The 22,812-nt window shown below is 43.9% G+C and overlaps 2 protein-coding genes across 3 annotated transcripts in view; one reads left to right on the top strand and one right to left on the bottom strand.

Annotated features, from left to right (window-relative positions):
- The first annotated feature begins 67 nt into the window (after positions 1–67).
- On the top strand, positions 68–18,117 carry KIN (Kin17 DNA and RNA binding protein). 2 transcript variants are annotated; one of them, XM_068401255.1, is made up of 13 exons: positions 68–212; positions 3,486–3,580; positions 4,463–4,506; positions 4,637–4,759; positions 5,723–5,904; positions 7,323–7,371; positions 7,684–7,741; positions 11,269–11,389; positions 11,861–11,911; positions 12,601–12,669; positions 13,752–13,851; positions 15,569–15,669; positions 17,144–18,117. In XM_068401255.1, exons 1-13 carry the CDS (start codon positions 99–101, stop codon positions 17,204–17,206), a joined length of 1,170 nt encoding a protein of 389 aa, XP_068257356.1. In that variant the 5' UTR covers positions 68–98; the 3' UTR covers positions 17,207–18,117. The 2 variants fall into 2 exon arrangements, with proteins under 2 accessions (XP_068257356.1, XP_068257354.1); XM_068401253.1 differs by having other exon boundaries at positions 11,266–11,389.
- Positions 18,118–20,006: 1,889 nt separating this feature from the next.
- The window catches only part of ITIH2 (inter-alpha-trypsin inhibitor heavy chain 2), a 29,970-nt gene continuing 27,164 nt past the window's right edge, over positions 20,007–22,812 (bottom strand). The window contains exons 19-21 of the mRNA XM_068401119.1: positions 22,344–22,516; positions 21,481–21,592; positions 20,007–20,358 (exon numbers count right to left, since the gene is read on the bottom strand). Coding sequence (XP_068257220.1) covers positions 20,211–20,358; positions 21,481–21,592; positions 22,344–22,516 — 433 coding nt within the window. The 3' untranslated portion in view covers positions 20,007–20,210. The remainder of the gene's footprint in view (positions 20,359–21,480; positions 21,593–22,343; positions 22,517–22,812) is intronic.

Here is a 22,812-nt window from a genome sequence, read left to right as displayed (position 1 = left end):
GAAGTGCTTCCGGGGCGCGGGCGGCCACTTCCGGCGGGGCCGGGAGCGGGACCGGGGCCGGGAGCGGGGCCGGGGGGCGGAGGGGCTGCGCCGCCGCCATGGGGAAGTCGGATTTCCTCAGCCCCAAGGCCATCGCCAACCGCATCAAGTCCAAGGGGCTGCAGAAGCTGCGCTGGTACTGTCAGATGTGCCAGAAGCAGTGCCGCGATGAGGTAAGCCCGCCGCGGCGGTGGCCGGGCCTGCGGAAGGGGAGCGACGCGGGCCCCAATCCCTTGGGGAGGGAAGGCGAGTCTCCGTGAGGGGGCACGGGGGGCTCCGACCTCCTTGTAGGGAACCCCAGTCCCCTTGAGGGGGGCGGTTCTCCTGGTGATACACAGGGGGGTCAGATCCCCTCGGTTGGACTCGTCAGTCCCCGTGTGGGGGCTCTGATCTCCCTTGTAAGCGCCCCCAGTGCCACTGAGGGGGGCACGGGGGGGCTCCGATCGCCCTTGTAGGGGTCCCTAAGCCTCTTATGGGGCCTGCGGTTCACTTAGGGAGTATGGGGCCTCATTACCTTCCTGTAGCGTTCCCCAGTCCCTTCGTGACAGGATACAGGGTTGGCTCAGGTTCCCTTTGTAAGTGTCCCCAGTCTCCTTGTGGGGGCTCTGATCCCATCTGTGGGGTGCGATCCTTCTAGGAGCATCCTGGACTCGCTTGCTGGGAGCATGGGGAGCCCCGTCTCTCTTTAGGGGAGCATTGGAGAAGGCACTTATTCCCCTTTGGGGGCCTTCACAACCTCTTGTATGGACCACAGTCCCGTTGGGAGCAGATTGGTGGGACCTGGAGGGTTCCCAGTTGTGGGGCGATCCTATTGGGATCCCCAGCCCCCCATGGGAGAAGTCCTAAAAATCTTGTTCTAACATGAACCAGCAAGAGGCTTTGGACACAGGAGAGAGATAGCTTATACTGAATTTTAAACTGTGGCAGGGGGGTTGGAACTAGATGATCTTTAAGGTCCCTTCCAACCCAAACCATTCTGTGATTCTATAAGTCCTCATCCACTTTGGAGGAAGCGTGTTGGCCCTGATCCATCTTTGGGGATATTCAATCCCCTGCAGAGTGGCTCATCAGCCCAGGGTGACAGGGAGCACAGGGTGGCCCCAAACTGCCTGGAGGGGTGATTCCTCCACACACTCCTTGAAAGGTCAATGGAGTTAAGAATTAGGTGGCTCCCATCCACCTTAGAGGGGAGTTGAGGGGAGCCATGATTTCCCTTGGGGACAGGGTGGGGACGCAACATGCCCAAGGGGATGCACGTCTGGACCACTGTGAGGTCTCTTTTCGTAGAATCATAGAATAGTTTGGGTTGGAAGGGACCTTTAAAGGTCATCTAGTCCAACCCCCCTGGAGTGAGCAGGGACGTCTTGAACTAGATCATGTTGCTCAGAGCCCCGTCCAACATGAGCTTGAATGTTTCCAGGGATGGGGCATCTGCCACCTCTCTGGGCAACCGGTGCTGGTGTTTCACCACCCTCAGCATAAAAAATTTCTTCCTTACATCTAGTCTAAATCTGCCCTCCTTTACTTTAAAACCATTATGCCTTCTCCTATTGCTACAGGCTCTGCTAAAAAGTTTGTCCCCATCTTTCTTATAAGCCCCTTGTAAGTACTGAAAGGCCACATTAAGGTCTCCCTGGAGCCTTGTCTTCTCCAGGCTGAACAACCCCAACTCTCTCAGCCTTTCAGTGTAGGAGAAGTGCTCCAGCCCTCTGATCATTTTTGTGGCCCTCCTCTGGACCTGCTTCAACAGGTCCACGTCTTTCCTGTGCTGAGAACTCCTTCCTTCTGATTCTGGCTCAGTTTCATCCCTTCTGCTCTTATGAAGAGATGCTTTTTCTCTGAAGCTTCCCCCTGCTCTTTTCACTTGTCTATTTGTCCTTCACGTGGGTTGGGGCAATCCCAAGCACAAATACAGGCTGGGTGGAGAATAGATTGAGAGCAGCCCTGAGGAGAAGGACTTGGGGGTGATGGGTGACGAGAAGCTCAACATGAGCCGGCAATGTGCGCTTGCAGCCCAGAAGGCCAACAGCATCCTGGGCTGCATCCCCAGCAGCGTGGCCAGCAGGTCGAGGGAGGTGATTCTGCCCCTCTTCTCCACTCTCGTAAGACCCCACCTCAGTGCTGCGTCCAGCTCTGGAGCCCCCAACAGAAGAAGGACATGGAGCTGTTGGAACGAGTCCAGAGGAGGCCACGAAGATGCTCAGAGGGCTGGAGCACCTCTGCTATGGAGACAGGCTGAGAGAGTTGGGGTTGTTCAGCCTGGAGAAGAGAAGGCTCCAGGCAGACCTTCTAGCAGCCTTCCAGTACTACAGGAAAGCCGGAGAGGGACTTTTTACAAGGGCATGGAGTGACAGGACGAGGGGGAACGGTTTTAAACTGAAAGAGGGGAGATTTAGTTTAGATATTAGGAAGAAATTTTTTCCTGTGAGGGTGGTGAGACACTGGCCCAGGTTGCCCAGAGAAGCTGTGGCTGCCTCCTCCCTGGCAGTGTTTAAGGCCAGATTAGATGAGGCTTTGATCAGCCTGGTCTAGTGGAAGGTGTCCCTGCCTGTGGCAGGGGGGGTTGGAACTAGATGATCTTTAAGGTCCCTTCCAACCCAAACCATTCTATGATTCTATGATTCTGTTTACTTGGATTCAGATGCCTGAGGGATGTGAGTGTCCTCCTCTTCCCAGTTTCCACCAGAGCTGTGCTCCAAAGTACCTTCATTTGGGCTAACTGTGCTTTTAATTTCCTGTTCTCCATGAATAGCCTCTTTAATGTGCCTTAGAGAAGTAAAGCATCCTGTGGATGTTTAATTTTCTCATTATTCAGACTACAAACAAAAATCTTCCCTGTGTTACAACCAGGTCTTTTTGTAAGGGGGGACCGGGGAAATTTGCTGTAGATTTAATTATATTGTGACGAAAGAGCATTATATTAGACAAAAAAAGGATGTGGTCAAACGTCCTGTGTCTGGGTGCTTTTTGGGCAGCTCTGATGACTTCAGCCCTGTGCCAGAGGTGGCCAAACTATCACAGTCCATAGCTTGAGCACTCCCCGGTCACCATTCCCTACTTACACACGTTTGGATCAGTGTTGGTCAGCTAGGGCGCCAGCAGATATTGCCAGTGCTCTCACACAAGCACCTGGATGGGTCCTGGGTGGACGTGGGTGGTGCCACGTCTATCCCGTTCCACAAGGGGCGAAGAGGACTCTGGAATGTCCTGTCTCATCACCCCTTTCACAGTTTGTCTTAAGGCTCTTGGCCTCGGGAAGCGTTTTGTTCCTGGCTTGCCTGGTCAGGAGGAGCAACAGCCTCATGTAGGCTATGGCTGAGTTAAGGCGTTTTTTGTGGAGCCTCCAAGAAATTTCACTTATAAAATGTTCTTTTTAATACTGTTCAGCTGTGTGAGTGTTGCAAGTTGAGACAAAGACAGACAAAGCATTTATTTTTATTTTCTAGAATGGCTTCAAATGTCATTGCATGTCTGAGTCCCACCAGAGGCAATTGCTGCTGGCTTCTGAAAATCCGCAGCAGTTCATGGATTACTTTTCTGAGTAAGTTTGCTATATGTTCTTACCCAGGTCTTCATTCCTGTATCACATCTGTGCAGCCATACCTCTAAGGCCCAGTCATGTCCCACTGAAGATACTTTGTTCTGATACATTTTAGTGTCAGCTCTTTTTTAGTGGCAATTTGCAAAGTTAGGCAAAGTCACTTCTGAATGTGTGCTAGAGGTTTCAGAGAGCCATGATGTTTAATCAGATTTGGCAGTTTTATCCTGTGTCTGAGTCCCGTTTTAAGTTGCTTTGTGTTACAAAGTACATCATCCTTCTGCCCCAGCGAAGTGCCTGCCACACATGCAGAGTTACAAAGAGCTACAAGAACCCTTACAGAGAGATGACAAGTCAGGGGTGTCACTAACGTCCCACAGTTTCCCCCAGTCCTTTGTCCAGCCGACCTCCACGACAGCTGGGTAGACTGGAGCTGCCTTCAGCACGAGTTTGAAGTGAGGCTTTATACTCAAGCCCTTGAATTAGCTGTGAGATGAGTGATCAATCTACCCCATCTACCACTGCTGCCCTTTGTCCTGCCCTGTGTTTTGTGTCAGTCAGCCTGGGATGATACCTGGTAATGAAATACCAGCAATTAGTGGGGAGTGTTTAGATTTCGTTCTTTCCATTTATCCCTTTGAAAAGGGTATTATCCTTTTGAAGATTTAACTTGTGTGTGCATGTACCATATTGTGTTTCTTTGTGCATACATGCTGCATTTAATGCTGCCTTACTGAAAAAGGGAAATGAATGTCTGAATTTCATCATGCTCAGTTCAAAAGACTACTCATGTTTATGCTGCAGATGTTTCATTGTTAATGACAATAGAAAATTGCTTTGTAATCGTTAAAGTTTTACTAAAATACTTTTTTTTTATCCCCTGAGGGAATTCCGAAATGATTTCCTAGAACTGCTCAGGAGGCGATTTGGTAAATATTTTACTGTTTGTTTGCTTGTTTGTTTGTTTTTAGTGTCTTTTATTAGTTCAGTGCAAGAAGTTTTGGTTGCTTTCTCCTAGGTCCAATGTTTATATTTGATACTAATAATTCTGTATTTCAGGAACAAAGAGAGTCCACAATAATATTGTGTACAACGAATATATCAGTCATCGAGAACACATCCACATGAATGCCACACAGTGGGAGACACTGACTGATTTCACTAAATGGCTGGGGAGAGAAGGTAAATGTAGTTGCCAGGTTTGGGAAGTTTAAAAATTATTGGGTAATTGCGTTGCTGATAAGTGATCTGTAAACATTTATGTTAGTTCTCCCATTTCCTTTTTCTTTCTTTCTTTCCCTCCCCTCCTGCATGTATATTAACAGATGTCCAAACATATTTCTGTGCTAACCATTAGGAATCTGCTTATGAAAAATGTCAGAAGTCTGGGTTAAATGCATCAATCATGAATCTTTCCTTGTTTCATCAGCTGATCTATATTTACTGGAGGTACTGCTAAATTCTAAATCAACTTCCAACAGGTGCCATTTAAAAATGAAAAACTGTGATAAAGCATTTCCTACGACCACAGAATCCTTCCATATTTAAGAGGATAAGAAGCAAGCAGTTGTTTTCACTCCTGGCCTAGTGAAAGGGTTAAAGCTTGAGATCTGCAGTTTTGCATTCAGTGGGAGGAAGAGAGATTAAATGGCACTGTGGTATGTCAGAAAGTTTACTTTGGCTCCGATTGCCTGTGTCCTACAGGATATGTTCATGAGTCATATAGTGTTTGAAAAGTCACTCTAGTGAGAGTTGGTAACAATAACGTGGCATAGTAAAGTTTCCCTTTAGTGTGATGCTATTAGTGTGTATTGTTTATATATGTTAGACTTCTGTTTTCTTCTTTGGTAAAACAATGGGAAGGAAACATTTTCTCCAATAAGGAAAGTATTCTAAAACACTCCATCCACTTTATTACGTATTCTGGCCTATTTCCAGATGGAACTGGCTAGCTGAAGGGCTGAAACACATACGAAAGATAATTCAAAGTCAATTTTACCAGGCCAGTAAGGGGTACATTGTCTCTGCTAAAATATCTGCGTTGTTGTAGTGAACATGGACTGTGGAAATGATCTTGATATTTTCTTTGTCCCTTGCTTGCTTTTGTGAGTATTAATCTTACTTTATCTTGCATTCACTGTTTAGGTCTTTGCAAGGTTGATGAGACTCCAAAAGGCTGGTATATTCAGTATATTGATAGGGACCCAGAGACCATTCGCAGGCAACAAGAACAAGAGAGAAAGAAGAAACAAGATCTTGATGATGAAGAAAAAACTGCTAAATTCATCGAACAACAAGTTAGAAGAGGTTTGGAGGGGAAAGAACTGGTGAGGAAAATTGCACTGTATGTCAACCTTCAGCTCAAAAATCCTCTTGGTTAAGTTAATGGTGAATTTGACACTGCTGGGATCCTTGTGCTGGTGTTTTCCTTTGCAGTCAGTTAGAAAGTGATGAGTAATCCTCATGCCTCAAGTTACAAGCTGATCACCAGTTCAAACTGGGGAACAGCAGGCAGATTTGGCTGCATTGCTGCTCTTTTCTAAGCCACAAGGAGCAGTCTTCTCCCAGATATTCTGATAGCAACCTTAACTTGTTTCTGTTGAAATTGCAGCTTGTTACATTTCCTTGACTAACCAACTGGCTGATGGTGTTGACAGCTGATGAACATAGGTGCTCTATGGAATCACAGTTCAAAAAAAAAAATAAATAAAAGAAAGCAGAGGTTTCAGCTCCTTTTAGATTTGATGTGATTTTGAAATCTGCTAGAATTGTGCCCTGTGGCCCTAGTATCTGATCCTGGCCATTTCAGCCTTTGATTTAGACTGTCTTCTTCCATACATGAATGACCACATCGGTTCACTTATGTTCGGAATTTTCTGCCTTACAGTTGTCTTAGATTATAACCTGCTCTGGAGGAAAACTTGGAGTTAGTTTTTACCTGACTTGCTTTAGTGCTAAAGGAGTAATAATTACTGCTCTTTAAGTGATTAGTGATTTAAAAATCACTCTCAAATTTAGGAAGAGAGAGTAAACAATATGGTTACCAGGATGACGTGTCTTCATTTATGGTATTTCACAACTTTTAGGGCTGCAAATAACAAGTACCTTGTACAGTGGGGAGGCTGAGATAACCAGAGGGAGCTGTCATAATCAAATCTGCATAGTGAAATTTTTATTTTGATAGTGCTGGTGTGGTAATTTGGGATCTGTTCATTTGGCATCATTCCATGACTTCTATATACATTATTGCCTGGAACTGGAACCTCCCATTTGATCCTGGATATTGATAGGTACATTTAAATGCTGTTATAAACAACTACCTTTTTCTTAATTTAAAACTAATTGAAATCTAAATGGTCTGAGCCTTCGGTGCTAAAAATTTGGAAAGATTCCAGAATTTCCTTCTTTGGGTTATCAGTCTGTCCAGAAACCAGTCTAATCATGCTGGTTCCAATAGGGAAAACTGCTACAGTAGGGCCACTTTCCTTTCATGCCGGAATCAAGCAAGTTTAGACAGCATCTCTGTAGAGAGTGTTAATTAGAGAATTTTGCACAGGAGCCTGTAATGAGATAATGTTCTCAATTTATAATCTTCTTATGAATCAAGCCAGGTTGAATATTAGAGTTACTTGTAATAATTTTGCGGTAGTCTGTAAAACTGAGTTAATCAATGATCACCAAAAAATGATATCTTGGCTCAGTTTTCTGTTTAACTCTTGAAATGTGTTTTGTGTTCTTTTGGCAGGAAGAGCCGGTCTATACTGAACTGAACCGAGAAAATGAAGAAGAAAAAGGTAACCTGATTTTGATATATGCAATGTTCTAGAACCTACTGAGGCTAATTTTGTGATTAAAACAAGATGAGTGCTGAGGCTTGCTCAGTGCTTCATAAAGGGCTTTGAGATCAATTATAAAGTGCACTGGAATATGGAAATATTCTTTCTTGTAATGTTTAAAGTAATATTTTAAAAGCTGAACCAAAACATAGATGAATAAATATTTTCAAATTTATGATCTTTTCCATTTGCAGATTTTAAAAATTGTAACATCCTTCAATGCAGTTATATTTAAAGATAGAAATAGAGTAATGTCTTTTTATTTTTTAGTTGCATTTAATTTAAACAAAGGAGCAAGTACTTCAATAGCAGCATCTTCTAAAACAAGGTGAGAAAAGAATTTAAGGGCAACCTTTACTGTTGCAAAGCACTTATATGACAATGATATTTGTATGGGCAGGAAGATGTATCTTGTCCTGAAATATTTGGAGTCTAATATCTCATCCTGTCATGTTATTCAGGAGGGGATACTAGATGACTTCATGGTTCCTTTTGTATTTAAAATGGGTGAATGGGTTTATCTTAAATATGTGCTGTGAGGAGTCCTCTTGAATTTATGGCAGATGCCCATAAAGTAATAGGCAGTTACAGGTTCCTCTGAGAAGATACTGGTATGTGAAAGGGTGGGTAAGGGATCCAATCAAAGCATTTGAAGTGAATGCCATCTAGTCCCAGCTGCCTTCTCTGAATGGGCATTCATGTCTTGTTAATTTTGGTTCCTAAAAGCTTTGATTGCCTTGTTTAATTGGAGGTAATACTTTCTCTGATCATCTTTTAAGAAGCTGAATCTACCTGATGTAAATCTTTCTAAAGCTCATGAATTTAATAGTCATCATATAACCAGAGCAACGTAGGACAAAAGGGATCAATAAAGCAAACAATACTGACTTACAGCAGTCTGTGAAACTGTTTGATGAACAGTACATCTTTTCATGTGAGGCAATATTGTAATTAAATGTATTGCAGGTAAAACGAAAGCTTTTCTCTCATCACAAGCTCAGCTGTTAGATGAGGTATCTGATGGGAGACAGGCCAGGCAGAAAATGAGACAATAAAGTTGTTCTTTGCAATAATAGATACAGATTTCGGGCTTTGAGGAAAACTTGTGAATTATCCCTAAGCATTGAGTTGTGCTTAAGATGAGTCTGAAACTTAATGCAGACACTCACTTGAATAGTTTCAGTGAGGAATACTTAAGGTGGTTGCTAAAACTTGGCTGAATGTGAAATCATATATCCAGTAGTCTAATTTTTTCATAGGATATGAGAGGTACTTGTCTGTAAGCTTTGCAATGGTAGTGTAGAAGCAAAATTAGGATACCCACTTCATGGTAAAGTGACCAGAGTGTGGTTTACATGTCACTGGTGATACAGGAATCACTTCAGAGTCATATACAGAAACTGCTTCCCTGTGTCAGCTTGAAGGTGTGTTCTGCAGCTGTGAGATACACTGGCTGTTACTGAGGATCAGTTGAGTTCGGCCTGATGTCCCAGTACCCCAGCGCAGCGTGCCGTAGGGCTTCCTGGCTTCCCACCTTCTCTGCTCACAGCACACTACAGAAACCTGGCACTTGTGTTTGCTGAGCAGGGTGCAGAAATAGGACCACGAGTTCATAGGTAGTGGATGGTGGAGTTTTGGGGACATGGGGATATTGGTGGTTGGATATGGAGATGGAGTTGGAGCCTTGCTGAGAAGGGGAGTGAGAGGCGAGGTGTGCCTTCCTGTGGACGTCCGTGTGGCTGACACGAAGCTAGGAGTCACCACTGCTGCTGCGGGCACGACTTCTGATGCAGACTGCCCTTGAGCAAACTGGGACACCTGGCCTTACTTTTTTCCCCTCAAGAACTAACATGCTCAAATCCCTGCTTAACTCACTCAGTGGACAAGTAAGATTAGAATTACTTCTAATTAAGGAATGAGCAGAAGCTATTGCCAAGGTCACTAACTCCTGTCCACAGTACTGCAAGTGTACCAGTGTACAGTCCTGTCCACACGCTGATCAGCCTCCATCGTACGCAGTTAGTGTCTCCACAACATTGCAGTCCCAAGGGAAGTTCCTTCAAAACCTGTTTGCTCTGGTGGTTAAGACCTTGTCTGTAATTTCCCAGATAAATGTAGTCATGGCCAGTTTATGCCAGTTGCTCTCATGTTGATATGGGCGTTTAACATAACTATTTATTTTTCTCCCTGGTGTTTCTTTTCTCAGACAATGTATTTATAGAGAACAGTTTTATTCTCTCAGACTTCACTGTGCTGCTCAAGCAGGCCTACACGGTGCTGGCCTCATCTCCCCATTCCCCTCATCTGCTGAATATCCCTTCCTTGTCCTTGTTCCAGTTTCAGCTAATCTTGAACAGGGGAGCTGATCGAATTTGTGCATGCTGCACATGAAACATCACCACGGCTTATACAAGGCACTAATACTTGTTTGTCTCGATGCCTCCTAGGATTGCGTTTGACTCTTTCATGGCTGGTCCACTCTGGTAGCTGTCACCTGTGATTATAGTCTGACCCCTTTCTGCTTTTCTTGTTCTTAAACAGCTCCCAGTAGATAGAAGGTAATTGGAGTAAACTTTTCCAAGTATGTGAGCCTGCATAATGTGCTGTTCAATTTTGTCTTCTTAAAAACACGGTTTTCAAGAGAAACCGGTCCCTTCTGGTGTCCAGTCCTTTCTTGTGTCCTCCGTACTGATGACACACCCACACAGTGTTGATGGTCTCTCACTCGTTGTCCCAGGGTCCTTAGTGAATATATTAAATAAGATTTGTTTTAGTGTTGACACCCAGGAATCCCTTAGTAACCTCACAGCTAGATATGTTTTCTTTCTTAAATATAGACACCGCAGTTGTTACGTTTTAATTGTGTGCTACCCTTTATGAGATGTTATTTTAAGTACTTGCTATTTGATTTGTGATTTAATGTGCCATTTCTTCTAGAACTGTGCTATGGAGATTATCCAGACTTCCTCTGAAATACAATTTTTCTCTCAATTTTGCTTCTACTGCCATTTCTGTATCTTCATTCCTGTTACGTGTCTTCCCTTTGCTAGTATATTGAATGTCCTCACCACAGGCAGAACATGCCATTTTTTGTAAGGCCTTACTGATGTTACGTTCCTGTCCACCTCACAGGGGCCTTCATCTTTCCGGCTGAGAAAACACCTAAATTTTTTTACTGCATTCAAATGTCTTTTACAAAAATGTCTTAACTCGAGCTGCCTTTAGGCAGTTCTCACTTTACCTAGATGTTCCCTGATCTGTGAGATGTAACTTTTTGTGCTGATTGCTCTTTTCTTTCATAACTCATAGGCTGTTTGCCTATTTTGAATATGATTGTGAAGGTGGTGTTTATTTACTGGATGTGGAGCCCTTTTCTGCAGATTCCCATGTATTTTCTCCCTCTGACAGACAGGTTAAGTATCTGTCTGGAAGGAGTTCTAGACATCTACCATGTTTGAGAGTTGCTCTGTCCAGGTGGCTTCTCTAAAGCCACAAGTTTGTCCTTTTGAATTTGAAAACCTTATTTGCCAACATGCTTTTGTCTTCTCCATTGAACTCAAATCCCCGATCAACTCTTTGCTTTTGCACTGGGGAACTGATCGTTAGGTTATTTTCATTCTGCTGGACTGCTAGCAGCAAACATCAGTGGACATGGAGTTTGCACTTCAAGGAGATCAGTTCTAGCTGGCAAATGCAGTCCTAGAGGAGGAGGCATGCAGGGTCTGGAAGGTGACTTGCACAACTGAAATCAAATAGATCAGCAGGCCTTTTTGCACATCCAGCTCTTCAAATACATCTTGGTAGAGAAGACAGTTTAAGATCTGCTGTGAAAAAAACATCTTACTCTTCCAGCAGTGTCCTTGGACCAAATGCACTGAAGATGGTGGAAGGGGCAGTTAAAAGAAAAGATTCAGCTCATAGCTCTGGTCAACCCAAAGAGAAAAAGAAGAAATCTGCACTGGATGAGATTATGGAGGTAATAATCATGCAGGATCTGTGTCTTTATAACCCTGTGCCTATGGCTGTGTCCACTTTATCAAGGCATCCCTTTGAAGTGACCTCAGACCTTCAGTTCATGTGGAATTCAGACTTTTATATCTTCTCAGGCAAAACTATTTCACTTCTGCATTAAAACTGGTTTCTGCTGCTCATCTGTGCCTATTCCCCAGACAACTGAGATTTTGGAAGTAAAGGAATACAGATTTTGGAAGAAAATATCTAGAAAACCAAATATAAATCTCCATCATTTTATCATGGATTCCTGCATCTCATCAGATTGATTTTTATGCAGCAAGCACACACTGACTTACCCTCATTTAGTTTGGTGTTTTTTTTTTTTATTCTCCACTTGATGTGGGTCTGGAGAATTGGCTCAGCTTTTCAAAGGCTTGGGAAAGCTGCAATGAAAGGAGGAAGTAAATGGTGATTATTTGTTGTTGTTCCGTAGCTCGAAGAGGAGAAGAAAAGAACATCTCGAAGAGACTACTGGTTGCAGCCTGTAAGTGTCTTAAAAATTATTATTATACTAAATACAACAAATTCTGCATCTCTGAAGCTGCTGTTGTTTTGTGTAAAGGTCCAAAAGCAGATTCCAAACTAAATTCACTCTTACTTTCCAAGCTGCCAAATGTGAAATATTACAATATCTGGGAGGAATTACTCTTCTGGTTGAGCATGATGCTCGGTCTGAAGCATTGTATGCCTGATCTCAGATGGGTGGAATTCTCTAAATAAAGGGTTGGTACTGTGAGTCTTTACAGATCATGTTTAAATCATGATGTTACTTACAGTCCTCTTCTTTCTGCACTAGTAGTTGGCACGCACAGAGATGTAGAAGTTAACATCAGCCTTTGAGCTGAGAGACCTCACCTCAGCTTCTGCTTACTGACTGGACTTCTGGATTAAGAAGTTCTGCCTTTGACCCATTGTGTACTGTTACATTATATCCCGAATTCAAGTGTAACTGTACTTGTAAAATAAAAAAAAAGTCTTGAGAGATACTACTTTGAGGCAGTAGTTCCAGGGTGAAAACAAGTTCCTGAATGCTGAGTCATTGCTGTCATTGCTTCCTGTGCTGTGCTGTACTGTCTGTGGTTGGAGTCAGAGTGACCTGAATGTGGATTAGTTTAGATTGTATAGTTGTTTGTATATTTTGGCATTTTTTTTTCCTCTTTTCGAATCTTTCAGGAAATCATTGTAAAAATTGTAACAAAAAAGCTTGGAGAGAAGTATCACAAGAAGAAGGCAGTTGTTAAGGTAAAGTGTGCAAATGGAAGCATGTGGCATTGGTTAGGCTTTTCTGGTATCAGATGACTTCTGAAATTTTGTTTCATTGTGCAAGTTGTTAAGCCTTTAGTCAACACTGACAGGAGATGAAACGTCACCTGAACTTTACTGGGACTTACTCTGGGCAGGGAGTGAATCTCTGAATTGGTTTAATGGCATTTACTCAGTGAATCTTTCTTAAGCACTGTTTTATCTTGCATAGTTTGTCCCTATTAACACATGCATCATGGAGAACAGTCACTTTGTCAATGTGATATGACCAACATCAGTGCAATTGCATTTTAATCTCAGACTAGTCAGTTTTGCACTGATATTTAAGTGGCAGGCTGCCTTTGAACAAGATCCCATTTGCATACAAAGTCTTCAGGCTGTAAGCCTTGCTCTGGTGTTCAGAAGTGCTTGCTTTTAGCCACTGTCAGTGAAATGATGTTGTAGTAGGTAGTCCAAAGCTCAACAGTCTCTGGCAAGAGCACCAGAGATGACAGTCAGGTGTGTTCTGAATGACTGGCAAGAGTGTGTAGAGCTCAGCATCACAGCTGATTTTGGTAGGCAGCTGGGAGGGTTTATGAGTCCCAATGGCTGTCTTCCATTGAACTCTGAATATGAGCAGTGGAACATGGTTTATGCTAGGCTCAAAGATGATCAGTGACATTTTTCCTTATTGAGAGATAGTATCTCAGTTGTCATTGTGTGGCTTCCAGCCAGCTTAGCCTCCCGTGGGGAAAGCAGCCTCCAATTTACTCTCTGTCTTTGAGAGAATAGCTAAGATATCTGACCTGAAGGTTGACAAAACCTTCAGACAAGGCCAGCAAAATTAGTGGTCAACTAGACCAGTCATTGATGTTCAAGAGGAGCCCTTTTAACCTAGCCTTAACTTCAGAGTGGGGCTGGTCAGCAGTTTGTGAAAGCTGGATGCCTTTAGGCCAGCTCAGAAGTCCTTGCTGCTTTTGAAAACGTAGAAGTGCAGACTTAGGGTCCTGCGTTTGTTAATTTTGAAAAGTAAATTTAGATTTATTTTTTTTTTCCTGATTGGCCTCTGCCTTTCACAACAGGAAGTGATTGACAAATATACAGCAGTTGTGAAGATGATTGATTCTGGAGACAAACTGAAGCTTGATCAGACGCATCTGGAGACTGTAATACCCACACCAGGTATAGCTGGTTTGTTTGTTTTTCAGCTTAGCTGTCACTGCAAAACTTCTATTTCAGTTCTTTTAAACTATAATTCTTCCACTTGAAAGTACCATAACAAGAACCATCTTGCTTTTGGGACAGCATTTTGTAAACTGCTCTGATCATTTACCAAATATCCTCTTGCTGTTTTCTGGGGAATTATTACATTGCTTCTGCTTTGAGTCTTCACAGTCCTTTCTCAAAAGAATTAGATTCTTTTCTGAGAAGACAGAAGTGCTTTAGGAACCAGTTCATTTGATGAGATTAAAGTATCTCTCTTCAGCTGCCAGGAAGCCTCTCTGGGAGCCCTACAGAGCCCTTGGTCATATTTATCCTGGATCTTCCCTCGAAAGTCATACCTCAAATGGCTGTAGGCACTTGGCAAAGCTTACCTCTTCTCCCGTTCGGTTCACTGGCATTTCTTTGGCTGGTACACACTAATGTTTGTGTGTAGCTTCTGACCAGTGTTTCGGGGAACGGTCAGGGTAGCAGTAAGCAGAATATAGAGTCATAGAATCATTTTGGTTGGAGAGGACCTTTAAGATCATCAAGTCCAACCATTAACCTGACACTACCAAGTCCACCACTAAACCATGTCCCTAAGCACCATATGTACTCATCTTTTAAATGCCTCCAGGGATGGTGACTCCACCACTGCCCTGGGCAGCCTGTTCCAATGCTTGACAACCCTTTCAGTGAAGAAATTTTTCCTGACATCCAATCTAAACCTCCCCTGGCACAACTTGAGACTGTTTCCTCTCATCCTGTCACTTGTTACCTGGGAGAAGAGACCGACCCCCACCTCGCTACAACCTCCTTTCAGGTACTTGTAGAGGGTCATAAGGTCTCTCCCTCAGCCTCCTTTTCTCCAGACTAAACAACAGATTCTTCAGCAGACTACTTCTTCATTTCTGCAGCTGGTGAAGAGCTGGTTGATGGTGTCCCTGAGTGCTCTTTAGCATAATGGTACTTGTAGATGAGCTCTGCCCACCCTTGCACTAGGATTGGTGCGCTGAGGGACTTGCCTGTGTGGGATAGAAGGCAAAAAGGAAGTGCACCGAGCCATTATTACAGGGAACAGGATGTGGGAGCAATAGAATCAACCAGAATCAACCAGGTTGGAAGAGACCTCAGGGATCGAGTCCAACCGTTGCCCTGACACCACCCTGTCAACTAGACCATGGCACTAAGTGTCATGGCCAGTCTTTTCTTAAACACATCCAGAGATGGTGACTCCACCACCTCCCTGGGCAGCCCCTTCCAATGTCTAATAACCCTTTCTGAAAAGAAATTCTTCCTGATGTCCAACCTGAACCTCCCCTGGCGAAGCTTGAGGCTGTGTCCTCTTGTCCTATTGCTAGTTGCCCAGGAGAAGAGGCCGACTCCCACTTCACTACAACCTCCCTTCAGGTAGTTGTAGACTGCAATAAGGTCACCCCTGAGCCTCCTCTTCTCCATAGCTTTGGCTTCTTTCCCTGATGGAGTTTCAATGGCTTCTGCCCGTAGCGTCAGTGTAGGCAGCAGCAGTAAACTTAGGTGCGCTTTGGACAGAAGCAGGCTGTAAGGCAAAGCTGGGTGCTGCTTGCTGGAGCTGCTGGGAGAAACCTCTCCCTCACCTGTCAGTGGACTTGAACACAACTTGATCAAAAGAAGATGGGAGCCCTGTTGTGTAACTGCTTTCCTATTTTAATTTCAGGCAAGAAAGTGATGGTATTGAATGGTGGTTACAGGGGGAATGAAGGCATCTTGGAATCTATCAATGAAAAGAGGTTTTCAGCAACAATAATCATCAACTCTGTAAGTATCAAACACTGCAAGATCTAGTTTGCATAGAGCACTTTTCATCTGTACACTGGAGAGCTTTCACAAAGAGAGATGGTATCGTTAATCCCATTTTACAGGTGGGATTTATGGTGTGCAAAATGCAGTGGTCACCCCCCCCCTATTCCCAGCCAGTAGGAAAACAGCCACGTATTCCCCATTGCAGACTAATGCTCTGCTGTTTCCCTTTAAAATGATGCCAGGATGCTGAATTTGGCAAGTTTTGAACTTGAAAGAGACTTGCAGAATATTTTGTGTGTTTATTTTGAATGTGGCTGTTGTTGTACTATTTTGTGGGAAGGTAAAAAATGTGAAATATGCAAGGAGGTGAATTTTCTCCTGCCTTTTTCAAATTGGACATGGGGCTTTTATGTGCTTATTTGTTGTCTTGTTTATGGTTAACAATTATGGTTGGTTGTTTCGGTTTGGGTTTGTGTGGTTTTTTTACATATCACCTTTCTCTGGGCTAAAATTAGGCCATGTCGTCATGTCTGTTTGTGTGGCTACTTCTTTGTTCTCCTCTGCAAAACCAATCTTTAAACTGATACAGCACAGAGGATACTGGCTCAAAGACAAATTTCTTAAACACAGCTTGCAGGAGAGAGACCCTGTTAGGATCCCTTTTAAAGAAGGGCTGCAAAAACTCGGCCCATATTGGATTCTGGAGAATTTGCTTGAGAAGAGGCTATGCAGATGTCCCAACCACAGAAGGAGCTCTGGTTGGAGCTAAGGGTCATGATAACGTTGGCCTTGGAAAGCAAGGGTAGTTTTTCTCTAGTTCTAATGCTTGTGGATGTTAAGATTTCCTCTCCCGTGTGAATTCTGAGTCTATAAATTAAAAATGGGTGAAACTACTCCTGGAATCCAGTGAAGTCTGTGAGAATTTTCTTACTGATTGTAGGTTGACCAGGATTTTTATATATAAGAAGTTTGTATTCAAAATTAAATCTTTCACTACTTATACTTCCCAGTGAATTAATTCAAAACAGGGGCTCATTTGCAAGGACTTTAACTAATACAAGAAGTGTCCTGAAAGTGAAAAGATTTCTGGGACAGTGTTGAGGTCCTGTCACATTCTCTGGTCAGGTTGAAAATAATGAAACAGAAAACATGGTGTCGTGAGCACATCCCAAACCTGCAGTTTTTTGGATGCATTCTGCTCTGCATCCCCTGTACAGCCTCCAGTGTGCAGTTATATGTGGCTTTTGGACAGAGAGCTTAAACAGAAAAGTAGCTGTTGTGCTTTTACTACATGCAGCACTGAGGAAAAACGTTAATGCCTGCGATTGCCAGCGCTGTTCACGTTGGTTGTGCTTCTTGAAAAATGTCTAAATGTGGTGAGATTTCATAGGGTCCCTTTAGCTATCTTACTTTAAACTCTCTATTGGGAATTTAACAAACAAACAAGTTTATATTTTGATCTTGTTTCTTCTACTATGTTATTTTTCAGGGACCTTTAAAAGGACGCCGAGTTGAAGATATCCAGTACGAAGACATTTCCAAACTTGCCTGAGGTGCTAATCATGGATCAGAGAAGATTTTCGTTCACAAAAACATCTTTCTGGCGTCTTGCAGGCAGACACAAGGCTCTACTATGTCAGGGTTTTAATTGTGTGTGTGTATGTGTTTATAATGTATATAGAAATTAACCACAAACAAACTGGATTTATTTAAAGATCACTATGGATTTGTTAATATAAAATGTTTGTGGAAATCTTATCAGTAGAAATATTTCATCTGATTCTATATCAAAGTTATGTTACAATATTTGGTACAATTTCCTTTTGTAAAATATAGCAGATAGCTGCAAGCTGAAGTGTTTTATTTACTGAAGTATGTTAGCAGTAAGAGAGAGAATTACCTACAAATAGCTGCTCAAGGCAGGCAGCGTGTGTTGGAGCCAGTGGAGTTTAAACAACACACTTCTCAGTCTGCAGCCAAAATCAAGTTCTGGCTGCAGGAACAAGGGAAAGGATTAAGACAGTAGCAGGAAGGTAACAGTGCTGCAAGGGATTATATTCCAGTGTGTTGTAAGAATGGTCTGGTTTATTAAGTGCTGTCACCAACTTACTTTGGATAGCACATCAGTGATAGGAGAGTGTGAGTCATCTCTCCTCCATCGTCTTGTTTGTCGGGGTTCCTAGTGACATTAATGTGCAATTTATCTCCATATGGACTCCAAGATGGATGTTACCTGTGGGGTTTCTATGACGCCAGCCAAAACCATGTGCAGATATGAATTGGTGATTGCTGATTTGATTTTCCAGAGCCTTTTCCTTTGTCCGTGCTTCCATTGTTTCCCTCCTCTGCTACATGAGTAACATTACTCATGCTAAATGATGTAACATTATTTTTTTAAGAATGTCACATTTTGTACAATGTTAATTTCTAAGGCAGTTCAGGAATAAACATAAACCTTGCTTAGGTGATGGTATTTCTTATCGGCCTTTTAAACATGGTTTGGTTCATATCCACCACAGAGCAGAGTGCAGTGCCCAGCTGGTGCACTGCTGTCTTTGGGTAAAGGAAAGATCCCGGTCGTCCTGGGGAAAAACACAAAACCATCACCTGATGGTCCAGTCTGCCTGTGGCTAGGCTGTGTGTCTCTGGAACCTGATGGAAGGAAAACTGATAGCCCGCCTACCCTTCAGAGGAGATCTCAGCTGAGGGTTGAAGAGGGCAGGATGCTGTTGTGATGTGCACATCAGTTATGTTGCAGTTTAAAAGTTCAAGGTCGCTAAAGCCAAAAGTTGCTGTTCCTGGTCCCTTTCCTTGCCTCAGAGGTTCACTGTCTTGTTGATTTGTGGTTTCCAGGGGACCCCTGCAGGAAAGCTGAAGGACTGCAGAGGTTTAGTGGGACAGCTGCTGTCTAGTAGCCTGGAAGAACCTCACGCAGGACATCAAAGGGGATCCCGGCCGTAAACGCAAGGAAGAGTCAAGCGGTAATGCAGTATCTAAAGAATGGAGAAATATGAGGAAGGGAACTGGAGACAGAAGACACACTTGTCTGTAAATTCAGGCTCTTTGTGCAGCCTGGTTTGTGTAAACAGCTCTGCGCTTTCTCAGAGGACAGGTACTGAGTGAGAAGAGGTATGTAGGAGAGTAATGAGGGTAAGTGAAAGAACAGAACAGCTTCTGTACCACTGAAAGTAATTACACTGAGCATTCTGGAGCCTGAAAAATTAGAGTGAATGTAATAGACGTGTTAAGTTACAAATTGAGTGGAGAAGACCAGAGGATGGTTTTTTCACATACAAGCTAGGAAATAGACAGTGGAATTACTGATTTGAGGATTTAAAAACACTCAACAGGTTTTTCCTCCCCACACGCAGAGCCTAGTTAACCTGGGGACCTCACTGCTGCAGGATGTGGTGGAGGCCAAAGCTAATACATGAGTTCAAAGAAGCAGTGAATGGTTTGTAGGGAAGTTGCTTACACTTCTTGAGAGTTACTTTGAAGAGACACTTAAAACACATTGATCCTCTCACTCCTCACACCATGGCTGCAAGAAAGATGATGTACCAGCCTTGAGTTCATAAGAGAAGGAAACTAAAGTTTGGAAGGGCAAGTGGATTACTTGAGTCCCCTTCCTCAACTGGGACTGCTGGGAAGAATCTGGCTAACATTTTTTCCTAAGGTTGCCAGAAAGCAGAGTTTTAAATCTGGCTCTAGGTACATGCATGTGCATATTTGTTTCACTACTGATCTCATTCATTGCTGAATACTCTTGAAGAGTAAGGCATCTTTTGGGAGCTAATCCCACTGGAAGGGAAGCTTTTAGTACTGATGGTGATTTTTATATAGCCTGAACGTTTCCTGCTTTCCCAGATTTGTATCTGGGGGTGAACTCCACTGTGATGTTGAAATTTTGACAAAAAATAGGCTGGAGGTTGTCCCAGACTCATGTAATTCATTTTTCCTACAATATGGCAGCATCAGCTAGTTCCAGGACGTTCCTCACCACTGGTTAACCCATCCTTAAAAGACTGGAGACTCCTCATGATACCCACTCCAGAGCCCATGTTCCTTTTCTGTTAGATTTCCCTTACATCTAATGCACATTCTCCTGGCTAGGCTTTCAAACCGTTGCTTTTCACCCAGCCGTGCATGAACTGACATCTTCCCAGCAGTCTGAAAAAGCAAAAGAGTAAGTATTAAATCTGGTTGTGTGTGATACCCTCACTGCAGGAGCCACAGCGCTGTTACAAGTCTACTATGAAATGTATGTTATGAAATAATTGACATTTTTGATGGAGTTTACTATCCATTAAATCAGACACAGCAAGTGCAAGATACCTACTACAACCCAGCACGTCACTTTATTATAGCTTTCATTTTTTAACAGAAAAGGGAGTTACATTGCTTTGAAACACTGATTATTTATAAAGCAAATGGTGGTGAAGTCACCGTCGGTCGATCTGGCTTGATAGGCTGACAGCTACTGTTCAGGAGAGTTGTTTGGGCATGAAGGAGCAGAGAAAATATTTCTGTAATAAACTAGTTTCGGGTTGGAGCATTCAGGGTTGCTTCAGAAAGCTGTACAGGTGGGGGACGAGGTAATCTTTGTAGTGGCCGTCTATGAAACCTTTCCCGCTGTTGTGCACAAACCAGCACTGCACATCAGTCCCAACCACACGGTCCGTCCTGTAGTCCTTCTGCAATCCCCTGCGGGGAAGAGGCCACCCAAAATGAAGGTCATAGCATGACAAGACATCAATAACCCTGCCCATTCATGGAGCTGCTCTGCCAAAGCGGCAAGATAGAATCATAGAATCGTTTTGGTTGGAAAAGAAAGACCTTTAAGATCATCAAGTCCAACCATTAACCCAGCACTGCCAAGCCCACCACTAACCCATGTCCCTCAGCACCACATCTACTTGTCTTTTAAATACCTCCAGGGATGGTGACTCCACCACTTCCCTGGGCAGCCTGTTCCAATGCTTGACAGCCCTTTCAGTGAAGAAATTTTTCCTGACATCCAATCTAAACCTCCCCTGGCACAACTTGAGGCTGTTTCCTCTCGTCCTATCACTTAGTTGGGAGAAGAGACCGACCCCCACCTCGCTACACCCCCCTTTCAGGTAGTTGTAGAGAGCGATAAGGTCTCCCCTGAGCTTCCTTTTCTCCAGACTAAACACCCCAGGTCCCTCAGCCGCTCCCCATCACACTTGTGTTCCAGACCCTTCACCAGCTTCATTGCCCTTCTCTGGACTTGCTCCAGCACCTCAATGTCTTTCTTCTAGTGACGGGCCCAAAACTGGACACAGGATTCGAGGTACGGCCTCACCAGTGCCGAGTACAGGGGGACAATCCTTGCCCCAGTCCTGCTGGCCACACTATTTCTGATACAAGCCAGGATGTCGTTGGCCTCCTTGGCCACCTGGGCACACTGCTGGCTCATGTTCAGATGATATTCATATTCAGATACTCATGTTCAGATGTCTTCCACCAGCAGAGAGTGGCAGCAGCCACAAAATGCAATGAATTTTACAGTTCTATGACTTTGTGGGCCATTTTGGGGAGGTCCCAGGCGCTTTCACACGGCCTGTCCAAGGTCAGAAGCTGAGCAGCTATACGGTCAGAACTGTTCATGCACAAATGTGAAACAACCCAACTTGTCCCAAGTGTTCTGCCAACAGCTAAACCCAGTTCATTAGCAGCAGGCAGACAGAGGAATTTCCCCCCCTCCAAGATCCCTGAGAGTTACTAAGCTTACAGTCACTGATGTCATTAAAAAGAAAAAGAAGTCAGATGTAGAAAGAGAGCAATAAAGCACATTATTCTTACTTGGTAACAGTGAGTTTGTTGCCTTTCACTTCCATGGTGGCTTGTGGTTTCTCTGGAGCTTGCCCAGGTCTTTGGTGGTGGATATACACTTCTGGTTCAGACACAAACTGACCTGATCAAAGAGAGGTTTAAAGCTCTTTGTGTGTCCTCACCTCTGAGGCTCTCATGTAAGCTGCTGATGGGCACTTTTGAAAAATCAAACTAGCTGCAGCAGGCAAACCCCTCCTGCATGGATCACAGGGCGCTGTGTCTCCAGCACTATCGGATCACCCACGCTGGGAGGGTACAAAGCTCTGCTTCTGAGCCAGCAAACTCCTTCTAAGTAAGCAGACTGGAGCTGCGAAGAGTATTTGTGAAAACAAACCTCTGCTGCTCAGGATTCCCACATCTTAAAAGGAGCTTTGGGTGGGTCCAGGGCTTGGAGGGCTGATTTTCCCTGTGAACTGAGCCCTTGCTTTTGTTTTATACCATTGCCAGAAAAGGGCTGTCGTTCAGGGGAGAGCTGAATTACAAATGTTTGCACAAAAGTCTTCTCAGAAAGATGGTTTGAGGGGTTTGTTTCAGTCTTTTTATTTTCAACCCGCAACAGATTAGCCAGGGTGGGAAACCCCGTTACAGTGTCATTAAGACTAGTCAGGCCTGTTTTGAAAACATCCTCCCCAGCTGGAATGAGGAGTAATCTCCTGGTCCCTGATGTTCTGCAATGTCCTTGGGGCTTCCAGGACATTACAGGAATCTCCCCCATTTAAATAACTTTCACACTTTCCCCATCAGGACAGAGAAACCAACTAATTGACTCAAAGATCTAGCAAAAACCCTTCCTTGTGTCCCACTCTTCCCACCACCCAACCCATAGCCCTTACCTATCAGCCCATGGGCTGCAGGAGAGAACTGGTTTTCAGGGGGAATGTAAATTCCCAGGAAGTCAACATTAACTGGGTGACTCTTCCACACACGGTGCAGCAAAACCATGAAGGACATCTCCTCACCCACAGTGATAGTAACGTTGCTTTCTTTCTTCACAGATACGAGAAGCCTAGCAGAGATGAAACAAAAGCAAGGGATCAGTTCAGCTGCCCACAAAGTTCTCAGACCCCTTGAGATGCCCTTGGCCATCCAGAACAACTGCACAGGGCTGGCAGATATGACAGAGGATCCATCAGAAACCCACAACCTTGGGAGTGGTACCCAGAGGTCTGTCAGGACAGACACTTCATGCCCATAATTCAGGCAACCAAATCTTGCCCTACAAATTCAAGCTCTTGCTACAATGAATGGAGATTTTGGAAGTGATCCTGTTGCCTAAACAGGTGTCTGGTGCTGTGGGGTGTC

Source organism: Nyctibius grandis, chromosome 5 (assembly GCF_013368605.1).
Source record: "Nyctibius grandis isolate bNycGra1 chromosome 5, bNycGra1.pri, whole genome shotgun sequence".
Taxonomy (NCBI): domain Eukaryota; kingdom Metazoa; phylum Chordata; class Aves; order Nyctibiiformes; family Nyctibiidae; genus Nyctibius; species Nyctibius grandis.
This window is presented reverse-complemented; position numbering and strand designations above follow the sequence as displayed.

Excerpts from the sequence above, each read along its gene's own strand:
- KIN (XM_068401253.1), top strand. The coding sequence starts at position 99 with ATGGGGAAGTCGGATTTCCTCAGCCCCAAGGCCATCGCCAACCGCATC. Across the intron at positions 7,372-7,683 it reads AGAAAATGAAGAAGAAAAAG|TTGCATTTAATTTAAACAAA; the intron begins GTAACCTGATTT and ends TTTATTTTTTAG. Across the intron at positions 15,670-17,143 it reads CAACAATAATCATCAACTCT|GGACCTTTAAAAGGACGCCG; the intron begins GTAAGTATCAAA and ends GTTATTTTTCAG.